Raw genomic sequence first — 17452 nt, 5'->3', positions numbered from 1 at the left:
AAAAAAAAGAGAGAGACGAACATCTGGGAGCCTTATAGAGTAAACACACACACACACACAAAAAAAGTGGCCACAATTCAGGTGAACTAAGGTACAACATCTTCTAACAGTTACAGCAGGCAGGATGCATCTGGGGCCAGGATATTAGAATAAGCTAAATGATTGGGAATCATTTCAAGTGGAACTGAATGCAGAAAAAGTATTTTCTGTTCTTGCTTTCTCTTTCACTTAAATCATTCCCAGTTGTTCTGCTCATTCACTAGCCTACCCTAGTTGTGGCTCCTCTCTCCTCTCCACCTTCCAGAGAAAATTCATTTGCTCCAGACAGGTAACTAGGCCTACACTGCATACAATAATGTATGAGTTTTGTGAGGTAGCCCAAGGCCCATGCTACAATTTTTAGAAAGAATACAGATGTCAAAGACAGTACTCTCTCCTCAGTACATAAAGACAACACAAAGTAGAAGAATCCAGGAATGGATTCCCAATTGCTATTTCCTGTCAGAATTTTCACCATATTTAGGGAGAAGTCTCAGTTTGCATATCTTAAGTCTTTTTTTTTCTCAATTAAAACCATATAATTATAATAATAGACATGGAACTTTAAGATATGAAGATAAATATTGTTGATTGCATTGTGGAGACAAAACAAAAGGTCCATGAGACCTTGAAAGTGCAAAATGGAAAGTAAACATCCAATACCATGAAGAGCTCTTTTCTACTATCCAACTCTTTCTATCCTCATGTTGTTTCAAAAGAGCTTTAACAAAGACTTTTACTAAAGTCAAGACATACAAAAAGGGAGTTGATAGTTCCTAAAGCAAAATGTTCTCACCAACAGAGACCAGGTTTCTGTAATTCTCCAACATTACATCAATGTACAGAGCCCTCTGAGCAGAGTCCAGGCATTCCCACTCTTCCTGAGGGAAGTCCACAGCCACATCTCTGAATGTCAACACACCCTGAAACAAAAATGCACAGAGTGACAATGTGATGCTGGGCACAGTGCTTCTCTGGAAATAGGGAGATGGGATGTAGATGAATGAAGACCATTACTTAGTGAGATGATTTCTCATATACTCATACTCTGTAATGAATGTTTTACCTTTATGAAAACAGTATGATACAATAGTCTTAGAAGCATATCCATGAAACAAGACATACATTTGATGATTATCTATCTGTTATGTACACTTTATGTCCCATAGGATCACAATGTACAATCTAATAACTTAAAGGCACAGAGACAGTATCCAAATTAACAAAATCAGAAAGGAACAGGGAGACATAACACCAAACACTGAGGAAATTAAAAATATTATTAGGTCTTACTTTAAAACGCTATACTCTACAGAACTGGAAAATCTAAGGGAAATGGATGATTTTCTAGATAGATATCATGTGCCAAAGTTGAAGCAAGATCAGGTAAACTGTCTACACAGTCTGATAACCCTTAAGGAATTAGAAACAGTCATTAAAAGTCTCCCAACCCAAGAAAGGACAGGGCCAGATGGGTTAAGCATAGATTTATACCAGACTTTCAAAGAGCTAATACTCCTTAAACTATTCTACAAAATAGAAACTGAAGATTGCCAAACTCATTCTGTGAGACCACAGTCACCCTGATACCTAAACAACAGACTGACTGAAAACAATAACAAAACAAAAAACCAAAAATGGATTTCATATCAATTTCCCTTATAAACATTGATCCAAAAATACTCAATAAAATACTTGCAAACAGAATTCAAAAAACACATCGAAAACACCATGATCAAGTAGGCTTCATCCCAGGGATGTAGGAATGGTTCAATAAACCAAAAACCATCAATGCAATGCACCATATAAACAAAGTGAAAGAAAAAAAAAATCCACATGATCATCCCATTAGATGTTGAAAAGGCCTTTGACAAAATCCAGTACCTCTTCATTTTAAAAGTCTTGGAACAAAGAAATCCACATGATCATCCCATTAGATGTTGAAAAGGCCTTTGACAAAATCCAATACCTCTTCACTTTAAGTCTTGAAATGACCAGAGGTACAAGGAACATACCTAAATACAATAAAGACAATGTACAGCAAGCCAAGATACAACATCAAATTAAATGAAGAGAAACTTAAGTAACTCACTAAAATTGGACAAAGTAAGACTGTCAATTCTCTCCATACCCCTTCAATATAGTACATGAACTTCTAGCTAGAAGAATAAGACAACTAAAGGAGATCAAAGGGATACAAACTGGAATGGAAGAAGTCAAAGTATCAAACATGATATATATGATAGTATACATAAGTGACTCCGAAAACTCTACCAAAGAACTACAGCTGATAACCACCTCAGAATAGTGGATAGATACAAATTTAACTCAAAAAAAGGAAAAAAATCAGTACACCTTTCTTATATAAATGATAAATGGGCTAAGAAAGAAATCAGATAAACAATATTTTTCACAATAGCCACAAATAATATAAATATCTTGGTGTAACTCTAACCATGCAAGTAAAAGACCTATATGATAAGAACTTTAAGTCTCTGAAGAAAGAAATAAAAGAGGATATCATAAGATGGAAAGATCTCTTATGCTCATGAATCGGTAGTGTTAACATAGTGAAAATGGCCACCTTGCCAAAAGCAATCTAAAGATTTAATGTAATTTTCATCAAAGTTCTAACATAATACTTTACTGACTTGGAAAAAACAATTCTCAATGACCAAATATAACCACATATAATTTCATTCAGTACTATAGACTTTCAGTCTGGTTAATTTCAGTGTTTGATTTTGTATGTCTTTCCAACATGTTTTATAATCAAATTAAAGCAAGTTATCAGAAGGAGAAAATTAAAGGTTTGCAATGTTTGAAGATACATTTCTAGAAAAAAAAGTGTACATGACCACTGACCTGGGACATGCTTACTGGCGAATCAGCTATTTCTTTCTGTTTCTCTTCTTTGAATTTCTCTTTAAGGTACAACAGATCGCCAGCTTGTGATGCTTTCATACAAGGGGTCAAAAAGAAAAGCAAAAATTAATACTGAAAGCTATTAAAGAACAGTTTCAAACTACATAAAAAGACCCAAGCAACAGAATACTACCTGATAGTCAATCAGCAATCCCAAATCCTGAAGAGCATGAAAAGACATTTAAAACTTAGAGAGAAAATCAACATCAACTATATTGTTGCACTTAGAAAAAGTTTCTTTAAATTGATGGAGACATAACTGCATTTCAAGATCATTACAAATTAACAAAATTCAGTTCCCTAAAGCAGCACAGTACATAATAAATTAGATGCAAAATTTACACAGGTAAAAGAGAAGAGTTATCCATAAGAACATAAGAAATAATACATTGCATGTGAAGACTAGATAAATACAGGAGAACTGGGAAGTGATCATTTATGGGCAAGACAGGAAAACACTAACTAACTCAGAGAAGGAATAAGAATCCTACCAATATTCCAAAAAGCAGCAACACAGAAAACAAAAACATTGGGAATGAAAACCCCATGAACAAAAAATGTGCCCACTGTGGATATCAAGATGGAGAATCCTCAATTAAATAAACAAATCCTCATGTTACATAAGTGTAGCACACGACACATCAATTCCATTCCTTGGCATATGCTCCAAACACTCAAATCCTACTCCAGAGATACATGATTGCTCATGTTCATTGGTGCTATATTCACAACAGCTACAAGATGGAAACAACCTAAATGTCCTTATCTGAGGAATGGAAACTGAAAATGAGGTAAATATGCATTATGGAATATTATGGAGATGTAAAGAAAATTGAAATCAAAAGATTTGTAGGTAAATGGATAGAACTAGAAAGGATGATTCTGAATGGAGTGACCAAGACCCAGAAAGACAGACATTGCATGTTCTCTCTCATAGGAAGTTCCCAGCTCCAAACTGTCAGATGTGAGGTCACAACCTGGAGTAACTGCAGTAACCAGAAAGGAAAGCAAGACCTTGGTGAGATGTCGGGGAATAATAGAGAGGGGAATAACAGGAAAAAGTGATTTGAAGGGGAAAACCGAAAAAACCGCGGCAGGGATATAATTATGGAAAAAGGCAAGACATAAACACAGAAGAAAATAGGGTAAAATAACTGTAAGCTTGTCAAGAAAATCAAGAGTCATACTACCAAACCCATCCACCAAAAAGACCTATATAATAATGTAATCAATAAAGAAGCCCATGGATTAAACAGACCATGCTCAACAGGTGCTGGAAGGCTGAATGTGCACATATTAAAAAGCTCTAAGTGGGGCCGGTGAGATGGCTCAGTGGGTAAGAGCACAGACCGCTCTTCTGAAAGACATGAGTTCAAATCCCAGCAACCACATGGTGACTCACAACCGCCCGTAACGGGCTCTGACGGACCGCTTCTGGTATGTCTGAAGACAGCTATAGTGTACTTATTTATAATAATAAACAAATCTTTAAAAAAGAAAGCTCTAGTGTAGGTCATGGGATAATGTAATATACAGAGGTTCCCACTTTCTCTGGACACTATCTACATTCAAATTCCTAAACAATAAATGCATTTCTTTCAATTTCTTGAAATGTAAATAGATAATATGCCCTATGCTAAACATATAAACAGATGACGGCATTCAAAAAAAATGACAGCAGAGATTAAAGTGTATTTTCTATAAAAAATTTATTTTATATCTAAAAATACAAAATACTGAGAAAGAAGGAATCTTTTTTTAAATGCCATGAATATGGACTGACGTAAAGATGAGATGGTCATAATCATGCTAGTGAAAAAAATCAAGACAAAAGTATTAAAATATAAAATAAACAGTATTAGCAAATGATAAAATGGTCCTAGATACAAAGTTCTTGATTGGGGGCTGGAGAGATGGCTCAGGGGTTAAGAGCACTGACTGTTTCCAGAGGTCCTGAGTTCAAATTCCAGCAACCACATGGTGGCTCACAACCATCTGTAATGAGATCTGATGCCCTCTTCTAGTGTGTCTGAAGACAGCTACAGTGTGCTTACATATAATAAATAATCCATAAATCTTTAAAAAACAAAAACAAACACAAAGTCCTTGATCATCACAAGTGCATGTTAGGAAACCCAGAATGCGGACTGTCAGAACCCACTGCCAGGAGTCTATCCTAAGGGGAAGTAAGGATTAAAGAAAGGGAAGGCAGAAAGATGATACAGAGGCAAGAGATCGGCTCCGGCAAACTGTCAGTGAATACTGAAGCAGCTCCGAGTTTATTTTGCATAACCTTTTTATAACCCACAGTGCCATAGGGAGCAAAACCACAAGCTAGCAGAAACAACTGCTGACACCTACACAGTATATTTCTTCCTATCCAGAGGCCTCCCTGTTCCTTCCACCAAGGACCATAGAATCGCTCATTCCCTTGCCTTGAGTCTGAGTTGAATCTCCTCCTAACTTTCCACGCAACAGCAAGCCAGGAAATCCGACAGCAGACCCTGACATACCTTGACAGAAAACAAGAGGCTACATAAATGTGAAAAGCACATTGCCTCATGTGCTTTTCACAAGAAAGAACACACCTAGAAGCAAAGTTTGTCATCTCTAAGACTCCAAGCAATTCCTATTAAAATCATTTGCATATTTTACAGAAAGTAATCCTGAAAGTACCAAGGAGCAGCACAGAGCTGGAAAATCATGAGCTAAGAGGACCACACACAGAATTGATCTCATAGTACATTACAATCACAGCAGTGGAAACCACTTGGAATTGTCATGACACCAGACAATAGGAGATCTCAAAGGGAAGACAGGATAGGCAGAGTTTATCTGTCTGCAAATATAGTTCCTTATTTTCATCAAAACTCTGTTGGCATTATTTTCAGGAATGGAGAAATTAACACTAAAAGATAGAGAATATCAGGACTGGAGAGATGACTCAATGGTTAAGAGCACTGTCTGCTCTTCCAGGGGTCCTGAGTTCAATTCTCAGCAACCATATGGTGGTTCACAGCGATCTGCAATGGGATCCGATGCCCTCTTCTGGTGTGTCTGAAGACAGTGACAGTGTACTCACATAACATGAAACAAATAAATAAATTTTTTTAAAGAAAGAAAGAAAATGTGCTAAAATACCAAAAAGCTTCAAAAATCATTAAACATTAAATCTAGAAGTATTAATTTTCATCATCTTATAATATATTAAAATCACTGAAATGAAAACCATTTAATATTGGTATGTAGACCTGATCAGTGATGTGCATGGAATAAGGACAGCATCACTCACATGCATGATCATATACATTTTTATTGCCTCCTAGGATCAGTTCTTCTGTAGAAAGTCTTCTCATCTCTACAATAATACAGTCCTGAGGAGACTTTTCTCAGTGAAAGTCTCCAGAAATATTTCTAGTGAAACAGAATGTAGCCCAATGGATTTCATGTTCTACTTCCACATTTACCTGAACCCCTTCTCTTCCCTTCACCAATCCTCCAACATACCTGGACCCTTAGCTACTGTCTCCTGTCTCTAGATCTTCCAGGTCTCTTTGCCTTGCTCCACAGGTGAGCAGGTCTGGGTGATCACTGAGCCCTGCACACAAGAAAGAGATCTTCAGCAAGCACCTGGATTTCTAGCACAGTACTGTGCTCAGTAGATGTCATGCAGTGTCAGAATACTGAAAATATTTAAAAGGCATTTTCAGTTACCATAACTTAGCTCTCTCTTCCAATCACAGCTCAAATCTGAGACGCAGAAATGGAACAGAATGACTGGGATGAGAATATTAGACACCAGTGAGGTTCTAAATCTATCCTGGACTAAAAATGATGGAAGTCCTATTCTCCCAAAGGGATTCATGCTTGCAGAATAACTTGTCACAAAACCATGGGGAGCAAGGGCAGCTGAAACAAACGATTCTCACCCACACAAGCCAGACTAATATAACTCTACAACCTCCAGCCTCTGTATGAAGCACTCTCCGCAGGGTCCTAACATTGTCCCTCTTTCTGGCAGAAGTCCACAGTCACTCTGGAGGCTGTGAACTGACCACAAAATACAAAACAACAGTTTAAATAGTAGTCCTGGTGCACACCTTTAACGCTAGCACTCAGGAAACAGAGTCATGTGTAACTCTGTGACTTCCAGTCTAGACTGGTTTACATAGTGAGTTCTGGCCCAGACAGAAGAACACAATGGGTTCAAGCCACAGACAAAACGCAGGAATAAAGCCAAACAAAGCCAAACTAAGCCAAACCAAGCCAAACCAAGCCAAACCAAATCAAACCAAACCAAACCAAACCAAATCAAACAATAGTTTGTGCTCATGGACAGAGTGGTTTTCTAGAACAGAGTAGACAAAAGACTTGTGCTGACTTTTTTCTGATATAGAAGAGCTAGCCATTATTTGAAAGATAATTTATAGTACCATCCTATACAATATAAAACCTTTTCTGTTTTATTTCTTTTTTCCTTTTCCTTCTCCCTCTTCCCATTGACATGATTTCTCTTTGTGGTTTTAGCTGTCCTTAAACTCCCTCTGTGTACCAGGGTGGCAAGGAACTCCCAGATCCAACTACATCAGTTTCCTAAGTGTAGGGATTAAAGGCTTGTGCCAACACCAGCTGGCTTATAATGTCCTTTCTAACTGTGAACTGTAACAGATATGCAATTTGGCCATCATGTTGATCCCCTAACAACTGGGGCAGAGGCTGTCTCGGACTCTGCTGACTGCCTTTGGATCCCCATTCCCTTACCGGGCTGCCTTGTCTAGCCTCAATAGGAGACGTGCCTAACCCTACTGCTTATTGATATGCCAAGGAGGGCTTTCCCTTCTCTGAGGATAAAGGGAGGTAGGCGTGGCGGAGAGGATGAGTGAGGGAGTGAGAGAAGGAGAGGAAACAGTGATGACAATGCATGGTAAATAAATGAGAAAAAAATTTACTTTTAAAAATTACACTTACAACTATATCTATGAAACTTACAACAAATATACGCTGAGATTTAGTTACACTTCCATCCATTTCTTTCATGACTAATATCTAAAAGTTCTCTGGGGATGTCAAGTCAGCAAGTATGTCCTGGGTTTAACAGAGGAGTTAGCGTGGATGTTAGTAAGTTTAAAGAGCTTTGTCCTTTACACCTCAAACAAAGAGACCTGGTTTGCAGCTATCAATAGGTAAACACAAATATTCTACTAGTCTAACTATTTTGAATATTTTGGTAATCACATGATCAATGAAAAACACATCAGGGCTATCTCAGTTTATATGCGCTAAGATATATCGAGAATGAAAGACAACGGCAGTGAAATTTCAGAGCCAGCTTACTTATGAACACCAGAAAAACTGATCACGCCCAGTTCCCTTCCGGCCCTGTTCCCAGCCCCGCAGCTCCTTTGACTTGGGAGGGTTCAGGGTTGCGGTTCCAGCCGCTGCGCTCCTGACCGTGGACGCTCCCAGGATGCCCCGCGCGGCACCCACGGCTGCCCGGCGTTTTACCTTCCCCGGAAGTCCACCCTGTCCTGCGACCCCAGGTCTACACCACGCGGTTCCCCACGGTGCGGGGCCCCGGGCTCTGGACCTGAACAAGCCGTTGACACTTTCGGCTTTGGTTCTCAGTCCAACTTACCTAGTTTCCCAGCTTCCGCTCACGTCACTCCTCTAGCTCCTCCCACTCAGAACACTTTTCTACGCGGCTTGCACCCTCCGCTTCCGGGTGAGTGGCCCTGCCCCGCGGAGGCCGGGCCCTCCCACTTTGTCTCAGGCTGCCTTCTTCACAGCTCCAGCGGTCGGCTCCTCCAGCCTCCCCACATGCTTGCTGCCAGCTAGACCAGAACTGGATCTGGTAGGACTCTGCACCCCGATATCTGACCCACCTAGTGAGTACAGAACCCTTTAGATAAAAGAGTGGAAGCCTAACACCTCCACTGGACTTCCAGATGCTGGAATACATGCTTTGTACCAAACAACAACACAGGCTAAATTCAGAAGCTCGAGTCCCATTCCCAAAACACAAACATGAGAAGTCAAAAGCAAATCCTAAAATTTTGACTTGGGGAGAGACGTTTAAAGAACTTGGATTGTGAAAAGAAATAGATGTCTCAAGAACTCAGTGGCCCTTTGCTATTGGCCCAGGGCAAAATTCATCCTGCGCTGTACTGCTGTTACCATTAGATGGCGGTCTTGTCATTTTACTAACTCAGAAAGCAGCCAGTCTTCTGTGACTCAAAGTGAGAAAAAACAATTCTTTCTTTCTTTCTTCCCTCCTTCCTTCCCCCTCTTTTTCTTTCTTCCTTTCTGGAGTGTTGAATGCAGAGATCTTAACTCTTACGGATGTAAAAAATAAGATAGGTATATGGTTCTAGTCCTAATAAGTCAGTTACTCCATCCCATCTCTAGCTCTGGTAACACCAAAGAAGAAGAGGTAGTTAGGAAATAAGAAGGGAAAGAGGAGGGGATGAGCTAAGACACACCATTCTTTAGACTCCATACAACTATTGTAAGCAGTCACCAACAGCAGCTGTCTTCATCTTCACTGGCCTCACACAAGACCACAGTCAGTCTATGAAGTGGAACATCTCACTTTACCTCTCAAACATTGGCTATGGATAGAGTGTAGGAGAAGAATCACTGCCTTTAGTTGTTATCCTGTGCTGAGCACATCAGGCTCTAGGACATAGTCTCACAGATGGTTCTGCTTCATCTCAGTGGGTCCCAGGCAATATGAACAGAGATTAACACAATTGAAAGGTTTGTTGGAATTGTAAACAACAGAGGTTTAGGAGTAGAATACATACTTTATATCAAAAGTATATCAAAAATATTGGGCAATATTTGATGTGGGCACACCAATGCAATATGCAAGTGTGAAATAACTAAAAATAGAAAACATGGGGGAGATCATTCATTCATTCACTCATTCATTTGAGAAAGGTTTTCGCTGTGTAACACAATTATTAATGAAGTGTACTACCATGCCCAGCTGAAAAAATATTGAAAAAAAAAAGATTTATTTATTTTACATGAGTGCTCTATCTTCAGGTACACCTGCATACCAGAAGAGGGCATTGGATCCCATTACAGATAGTTGAGAGCCATGATGTGGTTGTTGGGTATTGAACTCAGGACCTCTGGAAGGGCACACAGTGCTCTTAACTTCTGAGCCATCTCCCCAGCCCCTCAACATTGTTTTCAAATTACCACATCAGTCTATAATTTCATTTTTATTGTATTGGTATCGGGTAGGGTGCTTCTGTTTGTTAAATTTTTGTTTGTTTGGTTGTTTTTGTTTTTTGTTTTTGCTTTTCCAAGACAGGCTGGCCTTGAAATCACTGAGATCAGCCTGTTCTGCCTCTGAAATGCTAGAATTAATGGGATGATCCACCATGCCTGGGATGGTCCACCACGCAGCTCAGAATTTGGGCTAGTATCAGGTAATAGTTAGAGTCAGGAAGTCTTGCTCTTTTGTATCAAGAAGTAGTAAATGTTAAGTCACTTTGACATTGGTTATTTGAAATAAAATCCTGCCAATCTTGTCGTGGAGTTGTTTTAGAGATGGCATTTTATGCCCAACAGTGGGTAGAGGGAACTCAAAGAGTCCACCTCCAGTAGAAGGGGTGGAGGGACAGCCCTACTAATGTACAGTCAAAATTTTTGACCCAGGACTGTTCCTATCTAAAAGGAATGCAGGGACAAAAATGGAGAAGAGACTGAAGACAGGAGCCTGGCATGGCTGTCTTCTGAGAGGCTCTACCAGCAGCTGACTGAGACAGACAGATACTTACACCCAGCCATTGGACTGAAGTTAGGGTGAGGGGCCCTATGATTGAATTAGAAGAAGGATTGAAGAAGCAGTTGGGGAGAGTGAACCCATAGGAAGACCAGAAGTCTCAACTAATCTGGACCAAAGGGGGCTCCCAGAGACTAGCCACCAACTAGGCAGCATACATGGGCTGGTCTGAGGTCCCCAGCACACATATAACAGGGGATTGCCTGGTCTGGCCTCAGTGGTAGATGCGCCTAATGAGGCCTCAGGGAAGAGGGAGGTCTGTCGGAGGCAAGGGGGAGGAGAAGTGGGATGAAGAACTGTGAGGGGGAGACTGTACAGGGAGGTGTAATGGCTGGAATGTAAATAAGTAAAATAATTTTTTAAAGAGGTGGCATTTTATAATTGCTTCAGTCACATTGCTATGTGTAGTCTTGTTAATATTATTCATTTCTTGTTTACATTTGATATGTTATATGTCCTGGAATCTCACCTATTTCAATTAGATTTTTCAATTTAGTGTAATAGAAGTCTTTATTATCAGTAAACATAAGATCCTATTGTTACTCCTTTTTAAAAAATAGGCTGTTCCTTTACCTTGGGTAATGGTCAGGACATTACAAGATGATTGGTGGTGGCACACAACTTTAACTGCAGCCCTGAGGAGGCAGAGTCTGGCAGATCTCTGTGACTTCAAGGCCATCCTGATCTACTAAGTGTGTCTCAGGTAAGCTAAGGTTGCACAGTGAAACCCAGTCTCTACAAAGAAAGGAAGAAAGAAAGAGAGAGGGAGGGAGGGGAGGAGGGCAGAAGGAAGGAAGGAAGGGAGGAAGGAAGGAAGGGAGGAAACCAAAAAGTTATGTTTACATGCAAGCCTTCAAACCCAGCTCTCTGGAGGTAGAAGCAAGGGAAAGCCTGAGTCCAAGCTCAGCCTGGTCTATATAGAGGGTCCAGCTAGGTGTCAGTACATTGATAGACCCTGTCACAAAGTAAAGTGTACCCCTTCAGGAGGAATAGCTTTTATGGTACTGGAAGTACCATTCAAGATCTAAGAGCTGCTAGAAAACAACTGTTCATTCTGATGTTTACCATAGATACAATGATTCTACTAGAATTCCACTCCAGACATGTATATATGAAATAACATTTAATAAGTAATAGGCCATGAGGTTGAAAGAGAGCAGAATGGCATTTGGGAGGATTTGGGAAGAGCAAAGGGAGAAAGCAAATGCTCTGATAGGGTAAACTCAAAAATTAAAATGTAAAACCAAAGCAAAAAAATAAAACCACACAACAAAGCCACACTAAAGCCAAGCCCAGCAAGAGTTATACACCTCCCAGGAAAATGCAGACTCGTTAAGCTTCTATGCTGCTCTTGCTGTAGTGTCAGTTATCAGGAATAGAAATGATAGCTAATGGTTATAAATATGGAAAGCGGAGGTTGCACACTGCTATGGTATCAAAAACTAGAGAATCCACTTTTGAAATCAGTCTAGATGTCCATCCCTAAATAAATGAATAAATGAAAAAAAGAAAACTTCTGTGTGACCCAATTACAGCATTGATATGTGACACTATTCCTGTGGAAACAAGGACAAATATCTACTTACCCCAGATAAGTAACCAGTGACAAGTCAATGTTTGGGAACCAATAGAGTCCAATTAGGTGAGCCAATGTGGTTTCTTTTTCAGGGACATTGTGTGTGCATGTATGTCTGTGAGCCATGTGTGTTCCATGCTTACAGAAGCCAGAAGAGGGCATTGGATCCCCTGGAATTGAGACTACATAGCGAGTGCCCATTTGAGGGTTCTGGGAAAGCAAAGTGAGTCTTCTGAAAGAGCAAACAGTACTCTTAGTCACAGAATCATGTCTAAAGCTCATCAGTGATATTTACTAGGAGGACTTTGAGTGTGGGTGAAGGGCTACCGACAGAAGCATGAAGCTACTAAATGGCAGGTGCATCACCCTGTGAGGGAGTTACCTAATGAAGCTGCAAACCTGGGGATCACTGCACAGCTTGCAGGAAGCTCACCTGAGGTAGGAAGTGTGTCTTTCAAGCCACTCACTAACTCCTCCAGGCAGTTTGTCCTGTCATATCAGGTTCAGGCAGCTTGATTGGTGTCTGCTTTGTGGCTGGTTTGAGCCATCATCTTCTCTGACAATGTCAGCAGTCCTTACTGATTATATATGCTTGAGGCAGGAGGTCACTAGTGAATCTTGCCAGTTTTTCAGACTTCTTGAAGGTACTAAGCTGTCTATTTCTGAGCTTTGGGAGATTCTCTGAAGGAAGAACAGTTCATGTCCCCTCCATTCACCTGCCCTAAGGCATCCGATTAATTTCCTTTCTTTTAAGACACTATTTTTTTTAAGGGGTTTCCTTCAACATGATAAGGTTAAATCTTAGAGAACTCTGATATGCACTAACCACTCATGGGCATGAAATCCAAGGACTTTCTATCTTATCAATGAACACTTGTCCATCATGCTCATTGCTGCTTTATTCAGTGTCTAGACAATGGAATCAGCTTAGGTATCCATCAACTGACACTGGTGTAAATGGAAATGTGATACATATCTGTAGAGCTTTGTAAATAAAAATGAAAGTGTAAAATCAGGATGTAAATATAAGCAACTGGATAATATGCTGACTGATGTTAACTAGGCCCCAACAATCAGCACATGTTTCCTCTCACAGGTGTGTCTTAGCTTCAACATTTTGTTTTGTTTGTCGAAGTAAGACTGCATGTAAAAGGTAGACAGCTAGAAATGGACCATCAGTGGGAGATTCAAGAAGAAAGGACAGATAATAGAATACAGGTGATATGGAATTAGATAGTGGGAATACTGTGGGCAGAATGGTTCAAATATGAAGTAGAGTATTGGAGAGGAGCAGAGGCTGCTGAAAGATCAAACCAAATGAGCTGTCCATGGGGCCCCTATCATTTTTCAAATGAAGTTAAAGGTGTGTGTGTGTGTGTGTGTGTGTGTGTGTGTGTGTGTGTGTGTGTCTGTTTATGTACATATATAGTGAGAAGAAAATGGAACATGTGACATAAAAGAATAGAACATTCAGTAATGTGTGTTAAATGTGAAACTGGGGATGGGGCAGGAAGAAAGCCCCAGGTAACCAAAAGCACAGATGAAGTTTTATGAAATCCAACTAGCTTACAAGTTAAAGGAAATATAACATATAAACCTTTGAACAGAGGTATCCACATGGGTAAATAATGCTGCTCCCAGGCACCAGGACTATTAAGTGGAACTCTCTGTACCAGGTACTAGTTACCTGCCTAGGATTACTAGTCAGGGAGGCGCCAGAGGCACTCCAAAAAAAAAGAGATCATGCCAGTGTTCCTGCTAGGCCACCATATGTATATGATGTCACTAATGAAACTCAAAAGTTTGGCTGCAAGATAGAGAACAATTTTGAACCTTATATTCTCTAATACCAAGCCCCTAGGCAAAATGTGTGTACTGGTGCAATACTGGCATGATTGTTTATGAGTAGAAGCTCTCTCTTGATTGAATTTGAAGCCTGTGCTATAGAGATGAATTCATGCCATGGCAAAAACCAAAGTCTTGGAATTATAAGTCCAAAGGCAGAACTTAATGAAGTTTTGTTAATAACCATGCTGTTATTATGTCATCTAAATATTCATGTAAATAGTTACCAGTTTGTACAACTCTCCAGCTTGGGCAAAGAAGCCTCCTCTTGCAGCAGGAGATGGGTAATGCAGAGAGATCCATAAGTGTTCATAAAGTACTAAGAACAAGCCACTGTGTAAGATTGGAGCAATTACCACCTCACCATTGTTGATGGGTTCCCGAACCTCATTTACCTCCTCAAGCATGGACTGGTGGTTCATGGCAGGTATATCGTTTTATTTATAGAGTGATACTTCTCAGTCTAAGTAGTTCAGCACGAATTTCTGCATGACCCCAGAGATTTCTCCTTCTTTATTGGTTTGCTTTTCATTTAGATGGGGTTTTTCTGTGTAGCCCTGCCTGTCTTAGAATTTTCACTGTGGACCCTGCTACCTTGAACTCAGAAATCTCCCTGCTTCTGCCTCTAGAATGCTAGGATTAAAGGCCTGTGCCACCAAGCCCAGAATCCTTTGTGATTTCTATGTTCTGTGAGAGCATGACCATGATGTCACATACACAGCTTATCTGTCTCATTTAATTTCTTATGTTCTTACTATTTGTATGGTATGACTATAATACAACAATTTCAAAGTTGAATGAAAGATGAGACTTTATTTGAGTATTTTTTCTGTTTTCTCTCATGATAAATTTGCTTTGATAACAGGAATTTCAGCACTAGGTAAAAGATTTGTCAAGTTCAGTGCAGTTGACAAATTATCATCATCATCATCGTCATTATCATCATCATCATTCTCATCCTCATCATTGACACAGTCTATATGTAATTCATGCTGTCCTGGAACTCACTATGTATACTAGGATGGCCTCAGATTCACAAAGATCTTCTTCCTTCTGCCTCCGGAGTGCTGAGATTAATGATGTGCATCACCTTGCCTGGAATTGTGTATTTTTGGATGTTGAACAAGGGAAGTGTTTTTATTACAGCTTTTCCCAAGGGCTAGAGATATGGCCTAGTAGTTATCAACACTGGCTGTTCTTTCAGAGCATTGAGATTCAATTCCCAACACACACATACAGACACACACACACGAAACACAGAAAGTGAAAAGCTTTTCACATAATTACATTTGCAAAATTTGATTTTTAACATAAATTCTGTCATACTTTGTGAAATATAAAGTTCATTAAAGGCTTTCCCATGTTTGCTTTCCTTATGCTTCTATTATGTATACTGTTGGGTTTTGTAAGTATGAGGAATATTGAATAAATGCTATGTTACATTATTTAGATCAGTATGTTTCTCTTCAGTATGAACTCTATGATGTGTTCCAAGATGTGAGGCCTGGGTAAAGGATTTGTCACACTCCCTACATTTGCAAGGTTTCTTCCCAGTATGAACTGTCTGATGTGTTCTAAGAACTGAGCATGTAGGAATAGATTTACCACGTTCCTTACATACATAAGGTCTCTTTCCAGTATGAACTCTGTGATGATGACTTTTCTAAGATTCTACCATAAAATAAAGGAAACTCCTCCCTGAGGAATAGCTTTTTTGATACCAGAATCAGCATGCACGCTTTCAAAGAAGGAATCTTACAAACAGTCCTACCTGGGTATGTAGCTGTATCCATCTTGTTCCATGTCTGCCAGCTACTATTTTGTTGCTCTAACATGCCTGCCAGTCATTGACACAGAGAAGTGACTTGGCTCAAGGACAGGCTGATCACATATCCTGTTTTGTTCTGTATGTTCTGAATGTTCTGTATGAGGTTTGCTAATCTTAAAGAAATTCCACAAAGCTTTATGTAGGACCCATCAAATATAAACTGTATGTCTAAAACGACTTGAGTCAGAACATATTACTAGGCAGCCCTTCCTGCACCTATGTATGAGCTCACTGTGGTTTTCTGGTTGACACTGAAGAATGCTACTAATAAGCCAAAATATAATACTCGATCTGTGTTATCTCAGTTCCCCTGTTCACTACACATCCACCACCACTTTACCTTACTCAGGACCAATCAGCTTACAGGTTAGGTGATAATATTTTACCTAGTAAGCCAACTTCCCCCCTCCTTGCCCTTTAAACTTTTGAACTTTTTTCCTATAAAAAAACCTAATCTGAGAGCAGACTACTAAAAAATTAGGCTTCTGAGTCCTTTTGGTGGTCCTGACTGTTCAGTATCAAGGTGTGCATTCAACAAACTATTCTTGCTTAATTGAGATCAGTATTTGTATGGTTTAAGTGGCAACTCTTGAACTACAACAGTGGCAGGCTCAACTTGGTGGTAACTATCAGGCTTTCTAGTTGGATTAAGACACTTTTAACAAATGGTAAATGACTTGTCCTGAAAATCTAGGTACTTCCTCGGTGCTAGTGAAGTGATGAATCTTGAAGGAGAAACAACAACTAACACTTTATTAAAGCCGCGTAATCCCTAATAAATATCTAAACATTTTTCCTTGTACCCACAGACTTTGTTTTTTTTTTCGAGACACAGTTTCTCTGTCTAGCCCTGGCTGTCCTGGAACTCACTCTGTAGACCAGGCTGGCCTCAAACTCAGAAATCCGCCTGCCTCTGCCTCCCAAGTGCTGGGATTAAAGGCGTGTGCCACCACTGCCTGGCTCAGACTTAGTCTTTACCCTTCATCAAAGAAACTTCTGTTTTCAACAGTCAGAGGCTACTATGAAAAAAACACACCTAATCAAAATGCAGAGTTTTGGAGCACAGGCACAGTGGGTACTCTAATCAAAACCTCCTGCGTCTAAGGCTCAAGTAACATATTTGAAGAGAGGGCAGAAAGATGGTAAGAGCCAGTAGATTATGAAGTTTGGTGTGAGACTGTGTCTCCTAATATTAGTCAGGGTTCTTCAGAGTAACAGAACTTTTAGAATGAATCTATCTCTGTGTACATGTATATATACGTATAAAAATTCTTGTTGGAATGACTTAGAGGTTGTAGTCCATCTACTCCAACAATGGATGGCATGAAAACAAAAAGCCAAAAATCCAGTAGGTTCTCAGTCTACAAGCCTGGGTGTCTCAGCTGATCTTCAGTATATTCTGGAATCCCAAAGAAATAGGCTCAATTTTCAATGAAGGAATGGC

At 39.8% G+C, this 17452-nt stretch overlaps 1 protein-coding gene and 1 long non-coding RNA gene across 11 annotated transcripts in view; one reads left to right on the top strand and one right to left on the bottom strand.

Moving 5' to 3' along the window:
* The window catches only part of LOC116078217 (zinc finger protein 54-like), a 12740-nt gene extending 4098 nt beyond the window's left edge, over nt 1–8642 (bottom strand). The window contains exons 1-4 of one of the 9 annotated variants that reach the window (XM_031353255.1): nt 8600–8642; nt 6472–6562; nt 2905–2996; nt 836–962 (exon numbers count right to left, since the gene is read on the bottom strand). In XM_031353255.1, coding sequence (XP_031209115.1) covers nt 836–962; nt 2905–2913 — 136 coding nt within the window. In that variant the 5' untranslated portion in view covers nt 2914–2996; nt 6472–6562; nt 8600–8642. Of the gene's footprint in view, nt 1–835; nt 963–1923; nt 2021–2904; nt 2997–3097; nt 3125–6471; nt 6563–8298 lie in introns of those variants that run through there. The other 8 variants (XM_031353253.1, XM_031353257.1, XM_031353254.1 and 5 more) reach the window with 8 other exon arrangements.
* LOC116078224 lies at nt 8449–16810 on the top strand. Of its 2 annotated transcripts, XR_004113458.1 has the most exons (4): nt 8449–8849; nt 10282–10403; nt 11320–11462; nt 15046–16810. It is a non-coding gene; the product is annotated as an uncharacterized LOC116078224 (long non-coding RNA). The 2 variants fall into 2 exon arrangements; XR_004113457.1 differs by lacking the exon at nt 10282–10403.
* The last annotated feature ends 642 nt before the right edge of the window (nt 16811–17452 follow it).

The sequence above is a fragment of the Mastomys coucha genome, unplaced genomic scaffold (assembly GCF_008632895.1).
Source record: "Mastomys coucha isolate ucsf_1 unplaced genomic scaffold, UCSF_Mcou_1 pScaffold5, whole genome shotgun sequence".
Classification (NCBI taxonomy): Eukaryota; Metazoa; Chordata; class Mammalia; order Rodentia; family Muridae; genus Mastomys; species Mastomys coucha.
Note: the sequence above shows the minus strand (reverse complement) of the source record. Positions and strands in the feature narration are given on the sequence as shown.